Consider the following 24,823-nt stretch of genomic DNA (forward strand, 5'->3'; position numbering starts at 1 on the left):
AAGTAACAAATCAGCTTCCAGATGGTTGTTTATCTTGCCAACCACTTTCTGTATGGTTGGAACAATGCCCATACCAGCTCCCAGCTGATGTACCACCACTGACAACCATCAGACAATGGTGGTACTTCTTGCTATGTACTTTATCAATAGGTTTACATTGCAGCTCATTCTAACTGCAGACATTTGTTGAATGCATAGCAAACAGAACCACGGTGCACTAACCCATCACCACTACATTTACCAGTTAAAAAACATACAATTCCATTAAGCCACATTTTTTTGTATATAAAGCAGATTATGCTGCAGAAGAGGTTGGCATTGTGTAGATGTTTTGGGATGCTGAAAATAACTGTGCTTGTTACACTTGCTTGACATGATTTATACCAAAGATTTATATAGATTTTATATTTATATAAATTGTGTGTCCTAATTGTAGGCAATCAGTTTTTTTGTTCATGTTACATTAGATTTTAAACAAGTTGATGATTTTGTTTATTCATTTCACTAATAACGTATACTAGGAACAAACTGTAAGCATAGCATAATTAAAAAAAAATCAATTTACCAGCATTCTTCCTTGTGAAAGATAAGGAAGGTATTTTTAATTGCAGTGAAATGTCTTTAAAGGCACTCGTACATCTACTGGCGAATTGGCAATTACGTTGGAATTGACAAAGCAATAATTAGGATTTATAGTCTAAATTACCACAATCACTAAGTGTGCTCCTGACCCCTATATATTTTCTTCTTTCCCCTTGGACTCCTAACTCCTCCTCCCCCATCTTGATATTTGTGTTGTATTTTTATTTATTTTATCCTGGTCCCCTTCCATATTTTCCAAGCTTGTTTTTCTTCCTTATTTTATATTTTAATTTAACTAATAAGATTGTAACATTGAGATTAGATACTGACAGGTACCTGTAGAGGGTCTCAATGTGTTTTGAGCTCAGTCCTCTTTCTTAGGTCATATGGCTCTGATTGATGTATTCATTGTTATATTTAGGTGTCTAAAACGACTCTTCTCATCAATTTTTTTAGATAACTTAATTTTTATCTTAATTTTATTTTTAATTTATTTTATTATCTGTTATATCTCCTGATGTTGTACTGTTTTCCTATTAATATTAAAAAAAATATTGGAATTGACAAGCAATGATTAAGGGTTTTAAAATGCTTATTGCAGTAAGATGCTCCAGTGGATAACTTGAATAGCTGCTAAAGCTGATGATTCTGTGAAATGCTGCAAAAAGTCAAATGCTTCAAATTTCTGCAACATAAATCAAATGAGACAACATTTTTTGGCCCCAGTTTCTTTTTTTTCAAATTAAAAAAACATCAAGTGATTCTGTATGCTACTTCCACTAAACGTTAAAAATGCATAGCATGGTATATATATGGTATATAATGACACCCTTAAAGGGATTCTGAAAGTTTTTCAAAATGTCATGGTGAGATATATATTAATCCATGACATTAATCAGAAAAGCAGACCATCCACATATTTTTCTCGTTAATATTTCAACTTTTTTTTGTTTTATCTGCTTTGGACTGCATAACATTTTGGAGGTGGCTTCTTTTCTGCCAGGGTCAGCTCAGTTATGTCAATACAACTCAGCTTCCTGACTACAAATATCTGCTAAATACTTGTAATTGATTGATATTTATAGGTTATAAATAACATTACTGTATGCACTCATAATATTAATAATAATAATAAACAGGGTTTATGTTGCACCAACATATTACCCAGCACTGTACATTAATTAGAAATAATTTTTGAAGTTTTGTTTTCCAATTTTTCCCTAATACCAGTAGGCTTTTTTTTAAGCTCAGACCTTACATACATTCCATTTCATTTTTCAATCATAGCAAAACCAGACACCAGACCTTTTTTATCATCCAAATGCAGAGGATTTTTAACTGTTCTTCTTTTCTGCTTCACATACGTTATGTGGCACCAGCAGAACAATTTTCATGGATGCCACTCACAGATCTCCTAATCCTTGCTGGTCCAATAGTTTTAGTATGCAGTTGCAGTATGTTTATAAGCAGTCACAGAAGATTTCTGCATGCAAACCACATAAGGCAATGAATGATTTTTTTACTTACTACTTAATTATATAAATAGAAGTAGTATTTTATAAGTAGTAGTGGTATTATATACTACTTAACTATATAAATTATATATCAGCCAAAATGTTGGACACCTTATCATTTGGTTCTAGATCACCTTTTAGACAATAATTTTGCATGTTAACAATTATCTTTAAACAAGAACTCCAGTCTAAATAAAAATGTTTATGACGTTTCTAACAGCAAAGCAGCATTTATCTACTATATAATTTTTACAATTTTCTCTCTGGGGCATGGTAGGCTCCTAATAATTATAGGATCTTCTAAACCAGACACTCAGAATAATGTGTTGTTTTCCTTTATCTTTAAAAAGGAACTATACTCAAAACACAAAAAAACAAAACAAAACACACTTACCTTCAATCCCGCAGGGCAGACCGATCACTGCGGGGGTGTCCGGCATCTGGTCCTGCGTCCTTTTCTTCCGGGCTCTTCATCCTACATCACCCCACCCATGAAAAAAAATGTTGCTGATCTCACTGCGCAAAGAAAAGGGTGTTGCACCTAAAAAAAAAAATTTGTAATCAATTGTAATAATAATTGTAAAATATAAGAATGTTGGCGTTCTGGTGAATTTGCAGTAGTGGACCAATCAATTTATACAAATTGTATTCTCTAATCAGACCACTCACTTCTTGCAAAGGATTTGGAAACACAATTCTTAGTGAAACAATACATGTCCTAGTTCTGGTTTGTCCACTTGCTTGCAAAGATTGGCATGAGTTGGTCCTTTCTTAGGAAGCTATAAAGAGCTTTCAGATGCTGGAAATGTGTTACAGCATGCAGATTTTTTACTAACATTTTGTTTTTACATAAAAAATATAAAACTGTAAAAAATGTTGATTTTCAATCAGAACTAAAAACCAATAAAGATATGCAAAAAAAGAATATAAACAATAGAAAAAAGTTAAGCGCGAGATAATTTAAAATAAAAACCTAAAGCTCATTATAACTTAAAAAAGCCACAAAATTGTATTGTATATTATTGACTTCAGAAAACACTTAAGTAATACTTTTATTGGCTGACAGTTATGTTTTTTATAGGTTTTAAGAATATAGTGATCAGTATCAGGCATAGTGGGACATGTTATTATAGCTGATGTTGAGAATTATTAAATAGTTTTCACGTACCCCCACTGGCCACTTTATTAGGTACACCAGTTAAACCTGTTATTGCAAATATCTAATCAGCCAAGTTCATGACAGCAACTCAATGCATGTAGACAAATGACCTGCTAAAGTTCAAACTGAGCATCAGAATAGGGAAAATGTTTTTTTTTAAGTTGCTTTAAATGTGGCATGGTTGTTGGTGCCATGCAGGATGGTCTAACTATGTCAGAAACTCCTGATCACTCCCAGTCATCTCTATTGTTTACAGAGGATAGTCTAAAAATGGGACATACCCAATGTGGCAGTTCTTTGGGTGAAAATACCCTGTTGATGCCAGAGGTCAGAGGAGAATGGCCAGGCTGGTTCAAGCTGAGAGAAATGGTAACTCAAAAGTTCTCCCGTGGCAACTGAGATTTTCAGACTGGCAAAACAAGTCAGACTTTAAAGAAGATGGACCACAGCAGCGGAAGTTAACATTAAGTGCCTCTACTGTCAGCTACATAGGGGCACTGAAAGCTACAATTTGCAGCAGAATTGAACAGAGGAAGTGTGGAAGAACATTGCCTGGTCTGTGAAGTCTCAATTTCTACTTGGATATTAGGGGCAGAATTTTGTTTTAACAAAAAAGAAGCTTTGATCCATCCAGCCTTTGCACATTTTAAGCCCCGTAGTACCACCTGAGCATCACTTAAATGACACAGCCTACTATAGTCTTGTTGCTGACCATGTTCATCCCTTTATGACCACAGTGTATCTATCAGTTGATCGTACTGCCTGCAGAATATTGACAGGATAATGACAAAAGTGACAAAGCTTAAATCCTCTCAGACTGGTTTCTTGCACAACAGTGAGTTCACTGGACTCAAATGGCCTTCACAGTCCCCAGGTCTCAATACAACAGAACACTTTTTGGATGTGGTGGAATGGAAGATTTGTTGTGCAGCCAACATTTTTACAGCAACTTCTGATGCTATTATATTATAGATCTAATGCCATGAAGAATTATAGCGGTTCTAAAGGAGGAGAAGGTCCAACCCAGTACTAACAAGGTGTACTTACTAATAATGTTAGTTTTCAAATTCGGGTTGTCCTTGAATATTTGACCAGAAAATGGCTGTTCGATCTTGGGTAGACCCAACCCGAAAAAAACGAAATTTGACGGTAAAAATTTGGATAAAAAAAATTTAAAAAAATGTGTTAAAAAAATAAATATTCATGGTAAATTAATTTATTGAGTGTTTGTGTTTATTTAACTATTTTTTTTTACAGGTTATCCTACAATGACATGATATCTCTTACTCTGTAACGCACTTTGCAGCATAGTAATATTCTGATACATTTGGTACATTTTTCTTTTATCCATTGCAAGATAAATGGAAAAATGTAACAAATGTATCATACTATTGTGCGTGTTACAGAGTAAGAGATACTTGCTGGCTGGGCATCTTCTCAATGATTGCAGCAGAGTCTGCAATCATTGTGAAAAGTGTGCGTTCCCCAAGGCACTACAGGTTAATTAACCTGTAGTGCCCCAGGTATTGCACACTGAGCTAATCAATAGTTGCAGCCAAGGCTGCAATCATTGATAAGAGTGTGCGATCCCCGGGGCTCTACAGGTTAATTAACCTGTAGTGCCCCGGGATGGTAGTGGAGCTGCAGAGTTTATCTGTAGTTCAGTTCCCACCGTCACATGGCCATTGGAACTTTGCGGTCACAGCTGTGACTGCAAGCAATCCCCGGGCAACAGAGGTTGAACAAGTTGGACAAGTTTCCCCATTCATCACTTCTAGTGCCTTGTGTTCTTGGATAGAGAAACATCAAACTTCATCCAAGAACACGTACAACTAGTAAAGGGCTGCAAGAGCAATCTGATTGCTCTTGCAGCCCTTAATAGTCCCTAAAAATTAACTGAATTCTCCCACCATTGACTTCAATGGTGTTCAAATTCGGCATTCGATCACTCAAACAATATCCCACTATTCGATTGAATACCTGTGAAATCTAATGAGTGAGTGAGTGAGATATTCGACCAACACTACTTGATAAAGTAGCCGTAAGTGTATATACATCGTATACTTCTTTCTGCTTTGTGAACTCACATAAGACTGTATTCCTGTCCAGTTTGGAGCTTTAGAAAGCTCTGCCACACCACACAGCTCTGTCTGGTAGGCGAGGAGGCCTGATTTTCCTCTTTGGTTTAGTAACACATAAAGGTCTTCTCCTCACCCTTTGAATGCATATTAACAGCAGAAGCAACAGTCTGATGAGATAATTTTTCTGTCACTCTGCTTTTTCTTTCTCTTAGCATTTCCCTTGTTTGCACATGAGCACTACATCACAACTGCTTTGTTCTTTGTGCTGCTTCTCTCAACATTTACAGGTACTGCACAAAGCTAATAATAGGCAAAATGTTGGTTTCTATTCCTCAATACAGAACTGCATAAATTTGTGTCTATTTGTTTCCTTGGAGTTTGTAACTAGAGACCCCTAATAAAAAAAAGAAAAAAAATTCTCTTTTGTTTAATGCTATAACCTGTTCCCAATATAAACATGGCTGGCTTTTGAGTATTTTTCCTGAGCACAGCTTTGAAATTTGTTCTAAATAATGAAGAAGGCATTCACGGGAGATGGCAATGTATCACGGAGCTATTTTCCAGTGCTACTGTTCTAATGTTTGCTGCTGTAATGTACACAACTTTTCAAAGCTTCATACTCAGCAGGAGGCAACCAGCACAAGCAGATTGTTTAACTAACATGAAATTCACTGAACCGTACTGCAGGAACAAATCCATTAAATGATCCTCACCTTCTAAAAGCCTGTTCCATAGTGCGGGATAATAATGCTATACTTTTATCATATGCTGTTGCATCATTACAACATAAAGTCACTTTGATTCTTTTTTTTCTCACTTAGATATTCTTGAGCTAACAAAGCAGTTTTCTGTGCTGCAAGACCTTCCTAAAGCCCAACGTGGAGAGCTTTACAATCAGTTTTTGGAAATATTAGATGATGGTCAAACAGTCACTCAGCTACAGACTGTGGTAAGATCTGCCAAGTCTTTAATTCAGCTAAATAATAAATGTGTTTTTATTAGGACAGAATTCACTTTCTGTAGCTAAGGTAGGTGGCCTTCTTGAAACGATAACTACAGGCCATACAGCTCTAAAATTAGAGGTTAATATTGCCGGTTTGGTTCATGAAATTGTATTCTATAATTTCAGGTGCACAACAGTTAGTTGTTGAATCTAACCATATGGACCTTATTTTATAAAGCTCTCCAAGGCTGGAGAGGATACACTTTCATCAGTGAAGCTGGGTGATACAGCAAACCAGGAAAGGATGTGGTCCAGCTTTAAAAGCATTTGTTAACAAATTACAACCATTCCAGGTTTGCTGGATCAAAAAAACAAATAATTCCACATTTGCTGGATTACCCAGGTTTTCCTATGATAGACCATCTTCTCCAGTCTTGGAGAGCTTTATAAATTCATATAATTGTTCCCAGTGAAAATGTTTGAAAGTAGGGTAATAGCAACTGCCTCCCGAGCCTGCATCTACAAAAATGGAGAATTTGACTACATACAATAATGTCTGGAGTTTCCTCAGGACACTTTTATATAGGCAAAAGTATGTATAAAGGTCCCCATGAAGGTAAGCAATATTTAATAAATGTAATTATATTGAGTCCATATATTTTATGAAGCTTTTACAAAGAGGTGTAACCCAGTCATTCAATCAATCAGTTCATGACAAAACAGTTCAACTAATGACAATAGGCAATATTCTTTGTACAATGTCAATATATTCAGCAGTGGTTAGAGCTATACATATCTATTCTTGCCCTAGAATAACATGCAATGGCTCTGATTTATTAAAGCTCTCCAAGGCTAGAGAGGATACACTTTTATCAGTGAAGCTGGGTGATACAGGCAACCTGGAATGGATTTCCTAAAATTAATTTGCTTTGTTAGCAAATGTTAAATCCTGGACCAGATCCATTCCAGGTTTGCTGGATCACCAGCTTCACCGATGAAAGTATATCCTCTCCAGCCTTGGAGAGCTTTAATAAATCAGACCCAATGTATTTCTGCTACTAATGATATACATACACACATGTTGAGATAATTTTAAATGAAACACATTTTACCTTTCTTGATGCTTTGTAAGGAAACCAAAACTTGCACAGTCACAACAAGAACAAACAAATGGTATATAGACACTGTTCCTAGGATTCAGGGACTGCAGGGCAACAGCCACAATTAAGTCTGTGAAAAAATAAGGATGCAAGATGGTAAATAAATACTTCCTTCCAAAATGCTAAATATGCTAACCATAGAACTTCAAATCTGCTAATAAGGAAGTTAAACATTCTCATGTATTTTAATTTTGCTTTGACATTTTCATTCTTAAATGCATGTATCAAATTGCATGCTGCATATTTTATTTATATCTTTTATTATTTAGAACAGAACAAAAGGAAATAATCTTTTCATGTTCTATATAAGTTTTCAAATAAGAATTGTCCTTCAGCAGGGTCAGAGGAGAATTTCTACAGCGACAGCACCTTCAGCATTTAACTGAAGGGCATAATTAATATTTTTCCATTTATATTGTAGCTTGTCCTGTTTAAATATAGCTAATTTTGCTTCATTCTGCTCTACCAAGCAGACAACCACCAGTACATAGACATGATATGTTTATCTAATAACAATTTGTGAATAGGCCTATTTAAATTGTTTTCTATAAAAAAAGGTCAACTTTTTGAAGGATAAATTGAAGGTCCAGCTTATAGAATGATGTTTTTAAGTAAATAAAATGTAGCAGACAAATCACAAAGATATAAAATCAGTTAAATACTTTTTTCCTTTTGTTATCCGCATCTTTTTTTTGACTCTCATCACCTCTTGACCTCCTCCATTCTCTCAGCATGAGATGATATTAAGTGAAACCCATTTTTTCACCTTAAACACAAAGACCATGACCATGTACCAGTCAGGGAGTATATAATACTGCCTTTATTCCTTTACTTTATGTCTGACTGATGCCAAACTTAGTCATATGTGCTCTCACCCCTCCAGACCACTGTCCTTCACCTGCATCAGACCACCAAACCAACTACCACTTTACTTGACCTCTTCCTCCTCTTTCTTAATATGTCTCCCAAGTAGAATGCACTTATCACCCGTATAGTCTGTGGTCTCCCTGCACTTAATTGTTTCTCTATTACTGACTTAGCATACCTTGTGTGTCTCTGAGTGGAGAAAGCCATCTTGGAAGAACTGTCCTATGATCACTTTGGATCCTATAACTAGTGAGTTCTACAGAATGGTTAAAGTACAAGTAGGGAAATGCATGCTGGGCCTTTTACACTGCAGATATATTGGCCTTAGCACTTGAGTGCCTTTTCACCCTCACATACTGGAATGACAAAAGGTAGATATTTCTAATTAGATACAATTGACATTTATAGAAGTTTCTTATGACCTAGGACATCTTCAATGATATCCACTTTAGAAATGGCTAACCTGGATCAGGTATGAAGCATATAAAGTAAGATGATCAGCAGTCCTGTTAATAATTGGTCTTCAGGTAATTGGACTAGAAGGCAACTAGCATTTGTAGAGAAATTCAGCATTGGCAGCATACATAGAAGCCTTCTAATTACAGATCTTTATTAAGGTTTCCACCCCAATCTGGAACATATTGCTCTGGTAACAGCTTAATCCAAGCTTGTTGATGAGAACTGTTTAAAGGCCAGAACTCCTTTGACTGCAGAAGCTCAACCCTTGCTGCAGCTTTGAGGTGATCCCCACCAAAACATCACGATTATTCAATGTTCTGGCCAGTTATGACTTGGAGCTTCAGGACAGCTCATGCTATGAATTGTAGGAAGGGGGCAAGTGAATCGTGTCCAATCATAAGGATTGCTCCAATATCAAAAACTAATAATAGAATGTGAAAACTAAAAAACTAGTAAAACTAAAAATAGAATGTGCTGTTTCATTCACCACCTTGTAGCTTAAACGATGGGATGTACAGTTATTTATAGTATAGTAAGTTGGACTTAGGATTTTGTGTTAGAAAATTTAGTACGTTATTATGTTTTTCCTGTAGGTGGAGGAGATCTGTTTAGGAAACAGGCCTGGCCTGACCTTCCTGGATGAGTTAACGTCATTTAACAGAGAGCGGGTCCAGAAGATTCTTTACCTCATTGGCTATGAATTGCCAAACCAGAAGCTCATGGAGCCACATAAGGAAGGTGTTCTTGAAGCTGTACACATCCTCACCAGTGCACTGGACGGTAATTTATTTTTTCACTTTTCCCTTTTAAAACTTCTTGCTAAATAGCAGATTTATTAAATATGTTTTCTCTATTTGGCAGCACATCATTTTAGAGCCTTTAATAAATATTCTTTTTTTGCATTTTTATTCCTCCCACAGCTGGCAGAGTTTTAATAGTTGTATATACATATTTTTCATGAGCCTTTTTTATGTTGTCACAACAGACACATAAAATATATATTTAGCATGCTTAGGATTTTTCCCCAGCTACAGCAACCATATATTAGGATTTCCTGTTCTTCACTTTATAAGACAGATGTATTTCTAAGGTTTAAAAATTCTGTGTATTTTTTAAATTACGTTAGATCTTTTAAAGTAACCTTGTCCTGAGACTGTCAACCAACTAACCTAATTTTTACCCTTAAATTTTAAACCTAAAACTGTATTTTTCAGTAAGGACTTGCCCTGACCATCACACGTTATTTGTAGAAAATAGGTAATTTACTTTTCTTGTTACATGATATTAGTTTCAGTGGATGTAGTAGGAATACATAAGTTAAAATTCCCACATAAAACAATATTGTTTTAAATCACCAGACACGAATTACAGGAACGAAAGGTTATTGGTCAAATGTACTAAACAAGTACAAACAAAAAACACGAAAGCCACTTCAATGCTTAAGTTGGGATTGGTATTCCGGAACAAGCTGGCATATTCCCACAAGCCTCTATCTTTCCTTTAATTATAAACACTGTTTCAGTTAAAGAACAAAGATGTGGATCTCCAAATGTCTATATATAGCCAATTACTCTTTGTACCATATTTGTTTTTTTCTTCTTGATAAGTTTTAGATACTGTAGCTATAAGCAGAGTTTTTAGTAGATATACTGTAGATGGTATTTTTTAGCACAGCCATAGTGCATTCGTAGTAAGTTCTGTGAAGAACACGGTGAACAGGATTTGTTCAGTAGTTCTCAGAGACTTAAGTGACCGGCACTGAGAGCACAGCTGCCAAAATTCATGGATCCTTAGAGTTAGTGGTAAATAGAAGGCAGTAGGAAACATTTCTTTCATTTTAGATCTGTATAACGGATGCTGATTATTTGCTATGGGCAACAGAAACACTGTTAGATTTGTGCTCTGGCCTGTAAAAAAGTAAAATAGAAAAAAAAAGCGTTAAGTAAAAGGAATCTCCAGGCTACAAAATGCTAATATTGTCAAGGAAACTTCACAACAATAGTCAATAGAATTTACCTTTAAAGGGAACCTTTGAGCACAGGATTATGCCATTGGTGACTTGTTTCTAAAGTAGCAGGCTGAGCATATTTCTTCACCAAAGCTGACTAAAACAATCCAAATCAGGAAACAAGACAAACAGGAAACTGTCACCACTATGTTTGTAGGTGCCTTAAATCTGACTTTTGGGGACTTGGCACATACTTTCACTTCCATTGAGCACTAGCACTTTCCACTTTCACAAAGAATGCAGATCCCATTTGCTACATTGACAAGGACAGTCTGTAATGTTTTTATTGTGTTTGCAGCCCCTTTTGGCACAAGACTAAGCCACAGCCTCCTGTAGTATGAGTGGAAAGTACATATTAAATATGCTTTATGTAGCTATGAATGTAAAGTATTTTTGGTATTGTATCCACCCTGTTCCTTTCATTTCCCAGGTGTGCTATCACTTAGTCAGTGGATTTTTACCATTCTAGGAAAAACTGTAGAGTGACACAGAAAGAGGGAGGATTGTGGCTGGACAAATGAACAAACTAAGATGCAGAGCCATCTAGAAAAAAATTTAGGCAAAGCAGGAAATAAATTGCAGAAGGGTTAAACCCAATGAGTCTACTATTTATTGCCATGCTAAGGAAAACACCATACTTACTGTCTTTAAGACAAGAACAAGAAATAAGGAGAAGTCCTCCCAAAGTGAGGGGAATTCCTAGACAATACAAGAACCCCTATTAGAAGATTTATTCTTATGTTTTTTTTTGTAAAGTTATCTCTAAAATGTAGTATTTCCATTTATTTTCTGTGTCCATTACATTAGCCACCAGGACAAGTAAAGGTGTAAAGCTACATAAAAACTACAGTTGTCACCTGAGATGAGCGGTCACAATAGTCTCAGGTTATAATTCAGCAGTCCCCTGACATCATTTATCAATATCCCCAGGCAGATTGCTGAACGACCCAACAGGAACAATAGCTGTATTTTACTGTGGAGGAGAGCACTGTTTGGTGCCACTTGCTTGTCCATCCCCCTCACCTCTCCATAGAACTACACTGTGTGTACGGCGCTCATTCATTTACCTGTCACTGGAAACAATCACAAATTATTAAGTTCAGCGACAGAAATATGATGTCTATCTGGGGTTTTTACAGGGCTTTAGTCTTCCCCAGCACGCACACAGATAAAAACCTAAAAGGTCGAGGTAACCTTCCCTGCTCTATTAAAAACTAACAAAACTGTATTTTTAGTGAAAAAAATAATTCCAGCCATATATATATGGTTCACAAGGGATATGCTGTCTAGCCAGCTGGAATTAATCTACTGGCCTTGTAGTGTGTAGAGAGGCCAATTTACTAAGACCATTTTGTGTCAACACTAAGGTCAGGAATCTATTACCATATATATATATGGTAATAGATTTCTGACACAAAATGGTCTTAGTAAATTGGCCTCTCTACACACTACAAGGCCAGTAGATTGCAGGATGAAACCTGTTTGTACTGATTTGTACCTAGGGTATGAATGTGGAGTGCAATGTGTATTGATACAGAATGCACAAAGAATTTGGCAAAAACTTCAGCATCAAATGATTAAGTTGTAGCTCTAGTAGCTCTAGCCTTTCTTAAGCCTTTAAATGCAGACGGAAAGCAGAAATAGCATTACCAAAGTCAATTTGTACGCTCTAGGCGGCAAGAGACTTTATACATTTGAAATATAGTTTTAACATTTACACAGAAACGTATAAAGTTACTCATAATAGACTAGAATATCTCACTTTGCAGTTTTATGGAAGCCCTTGTGGTAAGCTACTGTGAAGCTGATAAAAAAAAAATATATGTGTGAAAGAACTATTTTGGCCCTATGTATAAATGTACCAAATAAAAACAAGTAGAAAGTTTTTTTACTAATTTCTTTTAAAAATTTGTGATCAGTAGCTGGAGAGAAAACATTTGGGCCAGTTACTATCATTTGCAGTGGTAGCTGCAATCAAGCAAATAAAGCTTCTGATTGCCAATATAAAGATCAAAGCACTGATACCCACCATATAATATCTGATCACCCTTTTTAAATATGACAATATAAAGGCATCAATCAGATGTGGAAAAATGGAAAACAATGATGTAGTGATCTGTTATCCGATCACCGCTTTGAAAATTGTCCCCATTGTGTTCTAAATATGTATTCATACTGGCAAGAATCATTCTAATGTATATAGGAAAATAGACTTTAAAGGTGTAAAAGTCTACTAAATAATGTATATATAATGCTTAGTTATGTTGATTACAAGAATATTACATTTCTTAAATAAAACCATATTGAGTCACCTTAATTTTTAACAGCTGTAGGTGCAGTGTTGTCATGACACATAACATGATAGAGTTCCTCTGGATACTTTCCAAGCCAACTGACACTTTTTTTTGTTTTATGGCTTTTACCATATCTCTTTATATAGTAGCGGTTCAAAACTTATTGCACCACAAACCAGTTTTATGCAAGATTTTTCCATAGACCGTCCTTATCAACTGCTGCCAATTATACAAAGAGCACACCAGTCCTTCCTGATACAGGGAAGTCTGCAGCTGACAAGGACGCCTGTGGCCCAATTCAGCACAGCCCGATACTGGTCCACTGCCTCTACTTTAAACGCTGTTATTTGGGTAATTGTCTAACAAGTCGTTCAAATGTTTGCCCCTGTCATGATTTGTGCTCCTGGCAGCTGCGATTCGAAGCTAAAGTGAACTAAGGTCCAGACATACCTAGCACAACTTCCTTAGCTGTCACATATAATTTTTCAGTTTAAAATGAGATGCACTTGCTTCATTTATTATTTATACACTACCTGGTAATAATATATAAATAGATTGTGCGCTTACTAATCAAGTGAGCTTAAACTTCACTTCTGCTGTGAAGGGCTTAAGTTAATTATTAATAAAGTTGAAATAAACTCCAAATGCCACTTTTGGCAAGTAAGCATTCAAACTTAGATAAATAAATGAAAATATGCAGCAAAACAAGTAGAATTTTGTTACTGAGACCCTTTCCTCCTCCCTCTTTAGTGTCAGTGCAAGGAAAGTAAGAAGAATTAAGACCGATGAAAGAAGTTCCAATCCTCCACCCTAGTTTTCACCCTTCATTAGGAGCAATATAACTGGGAGCATTCCCAGTCTTGACAACCAATAGCCAGTGGAAAAGGTCCTGCTGTGTTCCCTAATATCAGGGTTCAAGGTTTTACAATGGTTGTTATGCAGTAGACAGAATTTCTATTGGCTGACAGGAATTGCCGTTTAAGGCTAAGGCTGGGTCTACACGCACGGTTTTAAAAACGCATATAAATGCTCCTACCATGTTTATTTGCATTTTTATGCACTTTTACAAAAGAGACGCGTTTCACCCCTAGTGCTCTGTGATTGGCTGAGGTTTTCCTTTTTTCAACCATTCAGCACTAGACTTGAATGGGGAGACTTATCCCCATTCACCTCTAGTGCTCTGTGATTGGCTGAGAAATAGGAAACCCTGATAACAGCTCAAGCATCATCAGCATTTCCCTTTTCCTCAGCCAATCAGGGAGCAGGGCAATCAGCGGAGCTTTACTATGCTGACAGCTACACTCTCCTGATTACTCTCGCAGTCCTAGAGGAGCTGTGACATGTGTTTGTATGTGTAACACATACTACAACTCCTCTAGGGCTGCAGGAGTAATCAGGAGAGTGGAGCTGTCAGCATAGCTGTGCTCATGTCATGAATGAATGCAGCCGTGGGAATCATCCTGTCATTGTGGGATAACCTGTAAAAAAAAAAAAAAAAAAAGTTACAAAAACACACACACAAAACACACACATTCAATAAAATAATTTAACATTAAAGCCTCGTCCTATTTTTTACACATATTTTAACTCTTTTATGGAATGAGTAAGGGGCTTTTTGCACCCCTGTACTCATTCCTTGGGGTAGATTTGAGAGTCTCCTTATTAAAGGGGGCTTCCAGATTACAAAGTTCTGCTAAAAACCCTTATAAAAGTCCCCATTGTTTTCAATGGAAGCTTTCATAAAAAGCATAAAAACGCTTGTAAAAGCTTACAATTAATTCAATGGGAGCATTTTCAAGCATTTTCTTGCGTTTTTGGACGTTTCCCCAAGTTTACTCTGCTTTTTAAATTTTTTAAACTTTCAAGGCAACGTTTAAGATAAAGCTCATAAACTTTTCTCAACAACAAATGTAAATTGTTTGCAAATGTAAGTCGTGTTTGGTGACGCATTTGGGGCCTGAAGATCTGCACCACAGCTGCATGCAAATCTTATTGCCAGCGTGATTTCACTCAGCAAATCTAAAAAAGGCCTTAACTCCCCACGGTAGGATGTTCTGTGCACTGCACATCATCACTAGGCTGTGACAGAAGAGGAGGAAGGAGCTATGTCAGTAATGAAGATAATGAAGCAGGAAAAAAGAGCAGTTATGTCAGAAATACCTTCCACTTGCTGTGGATAACTACACTTTCATTTGTCAGTTATCAGTTAGCCTGTATGTATACATTAGCTGAGTGAGTGCATAAAGCATACACACACGAGTGTTATGTTTTGGATACAGTACTCTGGACAACTAAACCATTAACCATTTAGATAATCTGTAGTTGGGGGGGGTTATATGGTGTGGTAGTTTCAAAAGAAACTCATCTGTGTGTATACTTATGGTTTAAATGTCCTCTAAGTTATTAATAGATGTTTTTACAATACTAAAGACTTTTAAGGAGAAAAATTTGAAAGCTACTGTTGGCAACTTGTTTGTAGAAATGTAGAATTTGGGTCTTGTTCATCCTTGCTGGGTAAATGCTTATCCCAGACTGACTAGTTATTAAGCTAATATAAGGGTGGCAGTTTTGGAGTCTCAAATAAAAAACAATGTCTGTATATTTTAAAATGATCTCAAATGTCAGAAGAGCCATTAATCTTGATCCCACCGTCACCAGTGCAAGAAATCTAAATGTACTCTCCAAACATTGGGACCATAACATAAAACTAATGGACAAACACAATTTCACACTAAGGAAGCTGATCCAGCAGTCCTCTGCTGTCACCTCGGTTAGAGCACCCCGCTCCCTCCATGCAGCACAAATCCACGGGATAGAAATCAATAACATGATGATATTGCAGAAAGTTCAGTTTATTCCAAAACAATAAAATCCAAACCAAAAGTATACAGTACAGTTTTCCAAAACATTATTGATTAGCAAGCAGTGACGCATCAATCTAAGCCCCATCCTACACATTTCGCTCATCAAGGAGAGGCATGGAGTTCTGGACCACTGCTGGATCTGCTTCTTTCATGTGAAAGCATGTTTGACCATTCATTTTATGCTGCAAAAAATAGGGAGGCAAATAAACAGGTGGTACAACATAACATACATAACATTACAACATAACACACAGCTCTGTACATTAAATAGGGTAAACACTAGCGGCCATCAGAGTTCAGTTGTTTGATATTCTAGCACAGAGAATCAATAAACAATGTTGAGGGACTCCTGTACTGAGGTTAGATTTTTACTGAGAAGTTCAAAAATAATTGTTTCGTGAGATGAAAATGCATCTGTAGCAGGCTTAGGACATAGGGTCCTACTATGTGACAGACCCCCACCCCAATTAAAAAATGCAGAGAAGAAAAAAACTCTCCTTGGACCGGAATCCTTATTTTGTGACTACTGAATGAATAGTGTTTCATAGAAATGTTACAGAGTCACAGTAAAGTCAGAGTAATGTTAAATTCCACTGAAGCAACATGAATATCTAGTAGTTGGTGCATTGTAATGGGGGGAAAAACATAGGATTTATGTTTATGTTTATTATTTATTCCTTCCAAGTTTTTAAATATTCTGCCATATATTTAAATTAGTCTTTATGCTGAGTTTCTGAAATGGGTAATCATATTTGGTTTTAATTGGAAGATATTCCCAATATGTTTGATGTGATACAATTTACCTAAGAAGGCAAAATCTGCAAAACGTGTCGCAATGCAAATGGGACTAAATTGATACAGCTTCATGTATTCAGCCAATTGTTCTAAAAAATGTGTTGCTCATTTCATGCATTTTAATGTCATTTAATTATGGTTTTAACAGTATAATGAGGTTTAAAGAAATTGGTTTATTAAGTGGTGCCTGAAAAGTCCAGTAAAGTTTTTTGAATAAATAAATATGGTTGGATGTGGCACCATACACACACTACAGTTTTTTCAGCATAAAATAAGGTTGATATAGTAATTATAGCAGGGTTTTACTGAAGACTTGAAAGTTATTTTAGGAGTTCCCCCATGTTGATCAGGTTTAGAAACACAGCTCTACATCCTTTCAGGAGTGTTCATAAAGCACGTCAAAACCAGCAAAACAACATCATGGACACATACCTAATTGTTTTATATGGTACCTGTAGATGGTAATAGTCTATCCTTTGAGTCCAGCGATTTTGTAATAGTTCAAAAAGGAAAAAGTAAAACACAGTAAAACAATGTGATTCATAGTATAGCTGCCTCAAAAATCATATTTAGTTCATGGGGTAGAAAGTGGCTGCTTCCATAGCAGCTTGTTTATGTAGATGTTGTGCTTCATGACAGATTAAAGTCCCTTTATTACAGATGTCTACATGATGTAAAATGGCACTTGCGCACAGTTACCACACTGGTTTCTGTGTAATGTGATATTGATCTATGTGTTTGTTTCACAGAGATGCCAGACACTGCCTTGGCAATATTCAGTGCTTGCTGTAAACTTCATCTACTGCCAGTTCTCTTGGCCCTGGTGAGTATAATCCTTGGTTTATTCCAGCTCAGAAAGTCCCTGAACATAAAAGCAGTTTCCGACTGGCGTCTTTATTAATGTGTATTCCTTTTGAAGTAGGAATTCTCCCGCAGAGTAAAAACTGTTCTAGGGATCACGCTGAAAACTGTCATTTCTGCACAAAGTTTTAGGAACATTTGTACATTTGTTTCTTTATCTTTTTATTTTATTCACTAAGATGAACAAATTAAACAGCTTCAGCATCTGTTTCACTGTGGAATGCAGAAAAGAGGAAAATGTTACTTTAAAATTGCCTGAATAGGGAGTACATCCCCCAAAGTGAGGGAAATTCCCATTTTAGTGGTCTCTGAAATTTTTGTTTCCATTTAAAGGTTTACTATTCTTCAAAACTTTTATTGTCATTCCATCTCTAAAATTTAAGAATTCTGTTTACCTTTTATCTCTGTTACAATGATCGTCAGGATATAGAGAGGTAAGTATTATATATAAAAAAGGAATCAGACATTCCCTTAAACATTCACCTCAGTGTAATCTTCCAGGCCAGGTGTGTTTCAATGGCAGTAACTTGATTGTCATTAGGGAATGTTAGATTCCCTGTTTTATCAATAGGACCATATAAATAAATATATAAATTTATATATATATATATATATATATATATATATATATACATACATATATATATACACACATACACATACACACACATATACATTAAATCTCAGATGCAACACATCCTAGTGCCAGTCTGTTTATTTCTATTTTTTTATCCTAGTTGTTTTTCATTGCACTGGTGCACATTCATGCTAAATACAGTTTGACTTATCCATTCACCCTTATGAAACGGCAGTCACTCCTGCACGGTGTAGCACAAGAGTGTCAAAGAGACAAAACCTCTGTCAGGTTGTTACTGCTTTATCCGGCACAAATTGCAAAAGAATACTTCTTAGAAACATACCTGTCTGGTTAATTTGGTTACCCATATTTTTCAGTCCCAACGTCAGAGAATTATTTGTTCTTATCAAATCCTTCACCAAATATTCCTGCATTTACCTGCACTGCAGGGATTGGTGTCACTCTCTATCTTTAACAATAGAAATCGCCATGCATACTACATTATTACTATGTGGAAGCTGGCATTGTCCTACTGTGGCAAACTATAACAGGCAGTCTGTAGGAACAAGGAGACATCCAGATCTCCTGACTGGCCTTGTACCTTTCCTTAGTCACCTCCTCAAATTTACATGCCATATACAAAAAATGAAAGCAGCTCTCATTCAGGCTGCTCGCTAAAATAGGTCTGCTTACACTCTCTGCCTTCCCACATCAGCTATTCTAGCTGGTAAATGAGCTGGGTGAAAAAAGGGGGGTAAGTAGAATTTTAAATATATTTTTTTCAGGTACTTTCAGGGAGATTTGAGAACGAAAGGGGGTCAAGAAAATGTAAGTGAACCTTCCATTTTTTGTGTAACATTCAACATTCAATACTTGTTGTGTTGTACTTTGAGATCCCACAGCCAACCCCTATGGTTACCAATGGATTAGCAAAAACAAGAAAGAGAGAGTTTTTTTATATGGCTAATTGTATTCAAAACAAATCAAAAACAAACATATTATAGATACATATTATATACATGATACCATATTATATGGTGGATAGTACGCAAACCCCTATTGCATTAGCAACATGCAAGGTTTTTTCTTTTTCTGTTATTAGTCAGATATTACTGATCCTGATCGGTTAATAAAGTGGATCTGCTAGGTGTGACCTTTAAGTAGGAGTCCTTAAGTCTTTTATTCCTGACGCATTTCGCCATAACGGCTTCCTCAGGGGAGCTCGAGACACATACAAACTAACAAATCGACAGCACGACATATTCATTTTAAGATCTTTGAGCAAATATGTATTGATATAGAGATTACATAAAAATCACAATAATATATTGATTCCTTAGTGTTCAAACAGGCTCGAAAGCTAAGACACAAACATATATACTATATCAGCTACCATAGTGGGTGCCCTAGGCTCCAAAGGTGGATAAAAAGGTTTTTCTTAAAAGGAAATACAATACAAAAATAAGGCACAAACAAAAGAAAAGAAAACAAGAAAAACAACTGTATCTTTCAGTCTGTTTACAGATTCTATTGTAATGTGATCCTGTCGTTGGTTGCTATCGTAAGCCCAAACAGGTTTGGCTTGAGAGCAGCTTTTAGTAACGCAGCCCAGATCTGTGTGCAACTTGTCGCTTATTAGGTGTTCTCAAGGATAACATAGAGGACCAACACAGAGCTAAGCAATAGACTGAAACGGTATGATTGTCTGTACAAAGCCTGGTAATGAGGTATACCATTTCATCACATCTATATTAAAAGCATCGATTTTCCTATTACAAGTTACTAGAGTCTGACAATCCTTCTGGAAACAAAAGATCATAAGCAATTCAGTCGATAGACTAATGTTCAACTGGGACACAAGGCCACCAAAGAGAAATTATTACAATTACTGACATTCTCTAGGACCAGCTTGCTCTAAGGGCAAAGTTAGTCAAGCAGTTAAATTGTGTTCATTTCATCTTGGAAATGAAGGAAAATAGAAGTGAAGGTGCCCTGCTATGCATGATCTGCCTAAAGGGTCAGTCCAAGAAATACTAATGGGCCAAAATACCCACTGGCTTATATCTGTCAGCCACCAGTGCACAGTCCTTATCTTGGCTCTTCTGATTGTTTAACGATGAACTGAACTCTAAAAGTAGAGCCCAAAAAAGGCTGGTAGGGAGTATAGGACTAGTCACCATTATTGGTTGGGGGTTTTCTACAACTGATCTGATCCGGTTACTGATTTACCATCCCTTGTTCTGCACAGAAGGCAGTCATCCTGGTAGAATAAGGGTCTTTTTTCTCATTATGGGACATTGAGGGACAGCTAGTGATGACATGACTAAGGACTTGTACAGTGCTGCATAATATGTTGGCACTATGAAAATATTGTGTAATATTATTAATAATAATAACAATAATAAATATGGAGTTTCCTGCTTGAAGAACATTAGGTAGTGTAATAGTAACACTTTCTCAGATGTCACACTGCAGAGCTACAGCTTTGATCCTATAGGTATATGAGTGCCTAGGTACCCAAAAGTACACTGTTATCTTTCATAATGAATTCAAGTCATATTTCTAGAATACAGTTTAGGCAGAATGAACATTTCTAAATGTTCCCAACAACAAAAAATGTTTACTTTTTGAGTTTAGTTCCACTTTAACATATATGATAAAATTCAGCAGAGAGAGCTAAACTCCCTTGTCATTGTGTGATCTGTAGTTGGATGGAACGTCTGCTTTCAAAGTCTCCAAGGGAAACAAGAGACAAGGAGTGATTCTACTTCACTTGTTAAGTATCAGAATTGGGTGGACTGACCATTCAGTATATCTTGCTGACAATCTTCAGTATTTGCCCTAACAGTAATGTGTAGAGTGCAATGGAGTCATGCTCCTACAAATAACATGTAAGCTTTTTTTATTCACTCCAATAACACAATGATACCTCTGCAGGACATTGCATTGTTAGCTCCACACTGTGCCTGCAATTTATGAATCATTCAGAAATTGTAGGCTGCAGTGTTCTGGGTCTCTCTGCATAATGCTGCAAAGAACATTACCTTATAGAGGAGAGCTTGGGCATGTCATTGATATCCTTATCCTAGCACCTTCTTTCTCCATTCATCAAAACGCATAGGGATTAACAGAGAGCACATTTTAAAGCATCCATAATCTAACAAATTGCCTTTTACAGGTGCTGCTAAAATTATGAACCCGGACTTAAATTTATACCACAATATAGTCAGTGCTATTTATTATGAACCAGTCATGCCACACTACAACTGACAAGACATCAGGGTCTGCTCACCACTATAAATCATAACCTCTGCTTATTTGGTAATAAATCTGTACCTGTGTTCTCTTTCCAATTAGCCAAATATCACATCAGATGATGGACTTTGTTCAAGGACAGAACCAGCACTGGCTGATCTCATCGACCAAGACACATTTCAGATTGCACAGGGTTTATTCTCTCTATCCAACATAAGGCTGGAACTGAATGAAAAAAATATGAGAGCTGTGACTAACCCGGACCCTGGCTTCCCCCCGCATATCCTTTATATTGCCATCTCTGGCCTTCATACATTAAAGAACAACCTCAAAACCTGATTTATGCTGGGCATTTCCCTCCAGATCTTTAGGGGCACTAAATGTCTGTGAACCTCTGCACATTACCAACAGAAACAAATAGGTCAGCAGCAATTCCCAGTCATATATATGCAAAGCTGTTGCAGTTTCTGAAAATCTACAACAATCTGTTGTTTCAGCATTTTTTTTAACTTTTTTTTTACCATAGTTATGACCACTGTTAACTCTTTTGCGAACAGATTTTTTTTAAACATTAGGTTATATTACTTAAAGTTCTCAAAATGTTAAGTATTTCAAATACTAGTAATTAGTAATTTAAATTTAGGTGTTTGATTAAAAAACAAAAATGGGTCTGATTTATTTAAGCGCTCAAAGGCTAAAAAAGATACACTTTCATCAGTGAAGATGGGTGATCCAGCAAACCTGGAATGGAATTCTTAAAAGTCATTTGCTGTTTGTTAGCAAATGTTTTCAATCCTGGACCAGATCCATTCCAGGTTTGCTGGATCACCCAGCTTCACTGATGAAAGTATATCCTCTCCAGCTTGGGGAGCTTTTTTAAATCAGACCCAATATGTTGAGATGGTTCCAAACATGTCAGACCTTAACTGTGTAAGGCTTCAAAACAGCAAAAAATACCCAAAAGTGTCTAGAAATTTTCCTCTCATGCGCGCTGTTCAATCCTACAAGCATGTAGAAGCTCAGGATTGCACCTCAGCAATATTATCCCCAGGTGATCTTCTTCTTAAGATGTCTTTCTCCCACCAGAGATTTAGAACTATGGAGTTCTGTATTTCTATAATCATTGTACCATCCTGACACAGTGTAAAATACTTACACAATGGGATCTCCCTTACAGATGAATTTGCCAGTTCCAGCTGGAGTTTATAAGTTGAAGGTGGACTTGTGGATCATTTTTCCCAGCCTAGGGCTGTTTTCCTAGTACAGGTTGACAATAGAAAATCTGGCCATCGATAATCCGGGTCCTTCAGTTTCCTGGCATGAATTTCAGATCGTATGTTCAATACAGGGACTGCATTACACTGTTTGGCCACCAATGTTTTTATGGCGCTGTTCTGCAGAAACAGCCGTTAAGTCTTGCTTGCTACACTAAATGCACGTTGAGACGTCCCTGCTGCCTGGAATGTAGTTTTGCCTGTTCAGCTCTACAAAGGATAATTCGGAAAGTTAATTTGGAAATTATTCCCAAATATGCCATATAATAAAGTGAAAAAACATGCATGTAATTGGATGGTTAAAGTCAACAAAACTTCACCCCATTCACTAAGCTGAGTAAGAAGTGATAATTCACTTTGCTAAGTGAACAGCGACAACTACCAGAAATTAGAATGAATTTCAAATTTTACAAATGTAAAATAAAAATTAAAATCATTTGTCAAAATTTTAGCCATATTGAGGATTTTACAAGAAATTGGTTATGATTTCTGGGTCTTTAAAGAACTATGGAACTAAACGAGTGTTGTACTGACAGGGCTCAGATGTTTCATAAGACGGAAATGTAAAGGCGGCACCTAGCCCGATACATCTTTGTGGAAATGGATATTCAGCTAACAGGACATAACACAAACACTGAATTACAGGATTTTAGGTATAATAGGAGCTTATTTCTATTTCCAGTAATGAATCTGAGAATCCTTTCCCTACATACAGATAAGTTATTGTAATAAGGTACATAAAGTGTAAAGTAGATTTACTATTTCAATAAATGGAGTGGGACCAAACTAAATTACTGACATTTAACATTTTAAATGTTATAAAAAAAGTAAAGAGAAACACCGACATTATAGCAGCTATTATAACACAAGTCAACATGTCATTTCATCAGATATAATTTTATTTGGGCTCTGTAGGTATTTTTGATGCGGGTTTCAAATCTATGTTCAGTTTTTCTCTAGCATGTCTAGTTTTTGTGATGTAGCTAATTATATATTGGGCTTGATTTATTAAAGCTCTCCAAGGCTGGAGAGAATACACTTTCATCAGTAAATCGGGGTAATCCAACAAACCTGGAAAAGATTTCTTCAAAGTCGTCTGCTATTTGCTAGCAAATGCTTTGAGTCTTGGCCCAAATCCATTCCAGGTTTGCTGGATCACCCAGCTTCACTGATAAAAGTGTATTCTCTCCAGCCTTGGAGAGCTTTCATAAATCAGGCCCATTGTGTTAAATTCGTTATAAATAGCCTTAACATATTACAACATTTAACTACAGTTTTCTTTTTTTATGGTTAGAGACCGCACTAACTGCGATTGATTTCATTTGTCATCATGCCCTTGCTGCTTACTAGGATGTCTGCTTTGTTATTGGCAAATGTTACAGAACAGTAACTTATAATTGGTTATTATACACTCTATTTTATGAGGTTATACAAATAATGTACATTGAGGGGGTTGTTTTTTTTTTTTCAGCTTGTTGTCAGCTTACTCAAATGATAGCCAACTTTGTGAATGCAAGCAGTGAACATGAAGTTTCCTTGGCTTGTTGTTGGACATATTTTCCATCATGGGGGGTATCTGGTAATTCTGAAATATTTTTGGGTACAAATAATGGTTCTTGTAAGTCCAGGCAGCCTTATAAAGAAATTTCTTAGGATGGCCTAGGTACAGCTCTTCCAGGTATATCCCATGAAGAATATGGAATTGTATTAGCTGGTTCATCCAAAACCTCTACAATCACCTCAAGTGCTCCAAGCCAAGAAATGATTGACAAGATCATCCGATGCGTTTAAAGATAAGCAGCACAAGAAAGGGAGATATTTATTTCCACATAAATACAATTTTGCAGCTTCTTAAAAAACATAGATTAAAATTCATTCAAGAACACCAATGTTTGGTTCATCACAGCCAATAAACTTTTTTAACTATACTCAGATCATTATTGTAGCTGAAAATCTGACCAGCCATTGGCCACAACATTTCCACCGATATTGTATTTGAGGGAGGGGACTGGATTAGATATAAACATGAAATGACTTGAACTCAGTTTAGGGGTTGTACCAGACGTCAGTACAGAGCGATAAGCAATCCCTACTCTGCAACAGGATAAATGTCATTGCTGGATGGTACGG

The 24,823-nt window shown here is 36.4% G+C and overlaps 1 protein-coding gene across 1 annotated transcript in view; it reads left to right on the top strand.

The window, feature by feature from the left end:
- The window catches only part of GSDME (gasdermin E), a gene marked incomplete in the record, with an annotated part of 55,552 nt that extends 33,778 nt beyond the window's left edge, over positions 1–21,774 (top strand). Inside the window, 4 exon segments of the mRNA XM_072412511.1 lie at positions 6,158–6,285; positions 9,359–9,545; positions 17,476–17,549; positions 21,522–21,774. Coding sequence (XP_072268612.1) covers positions 6,158–6,285; positions 9,359–9,545; positions 17,476–17,549; positions 21,522–21,758 — 626 coding nt within the window.
- Positions 21,775–24,823: the final 3,049 nt, after the last annotated feature.

This window comes from Pyxicephalus adspersus, chromosome 5 (assembly GCF_032062135.1).
Source record: "Pyxicephalus adspersus chromosome 5, UCB_Pads_2.0, whole genome shotgun sequence".
Lineage (NCBI taxonomy): Eukaryota > Metazoa > Chordata > Amphibia > Anura > Pyxicephalidae > Pyxicephalus > Pyxicephalus adspersus.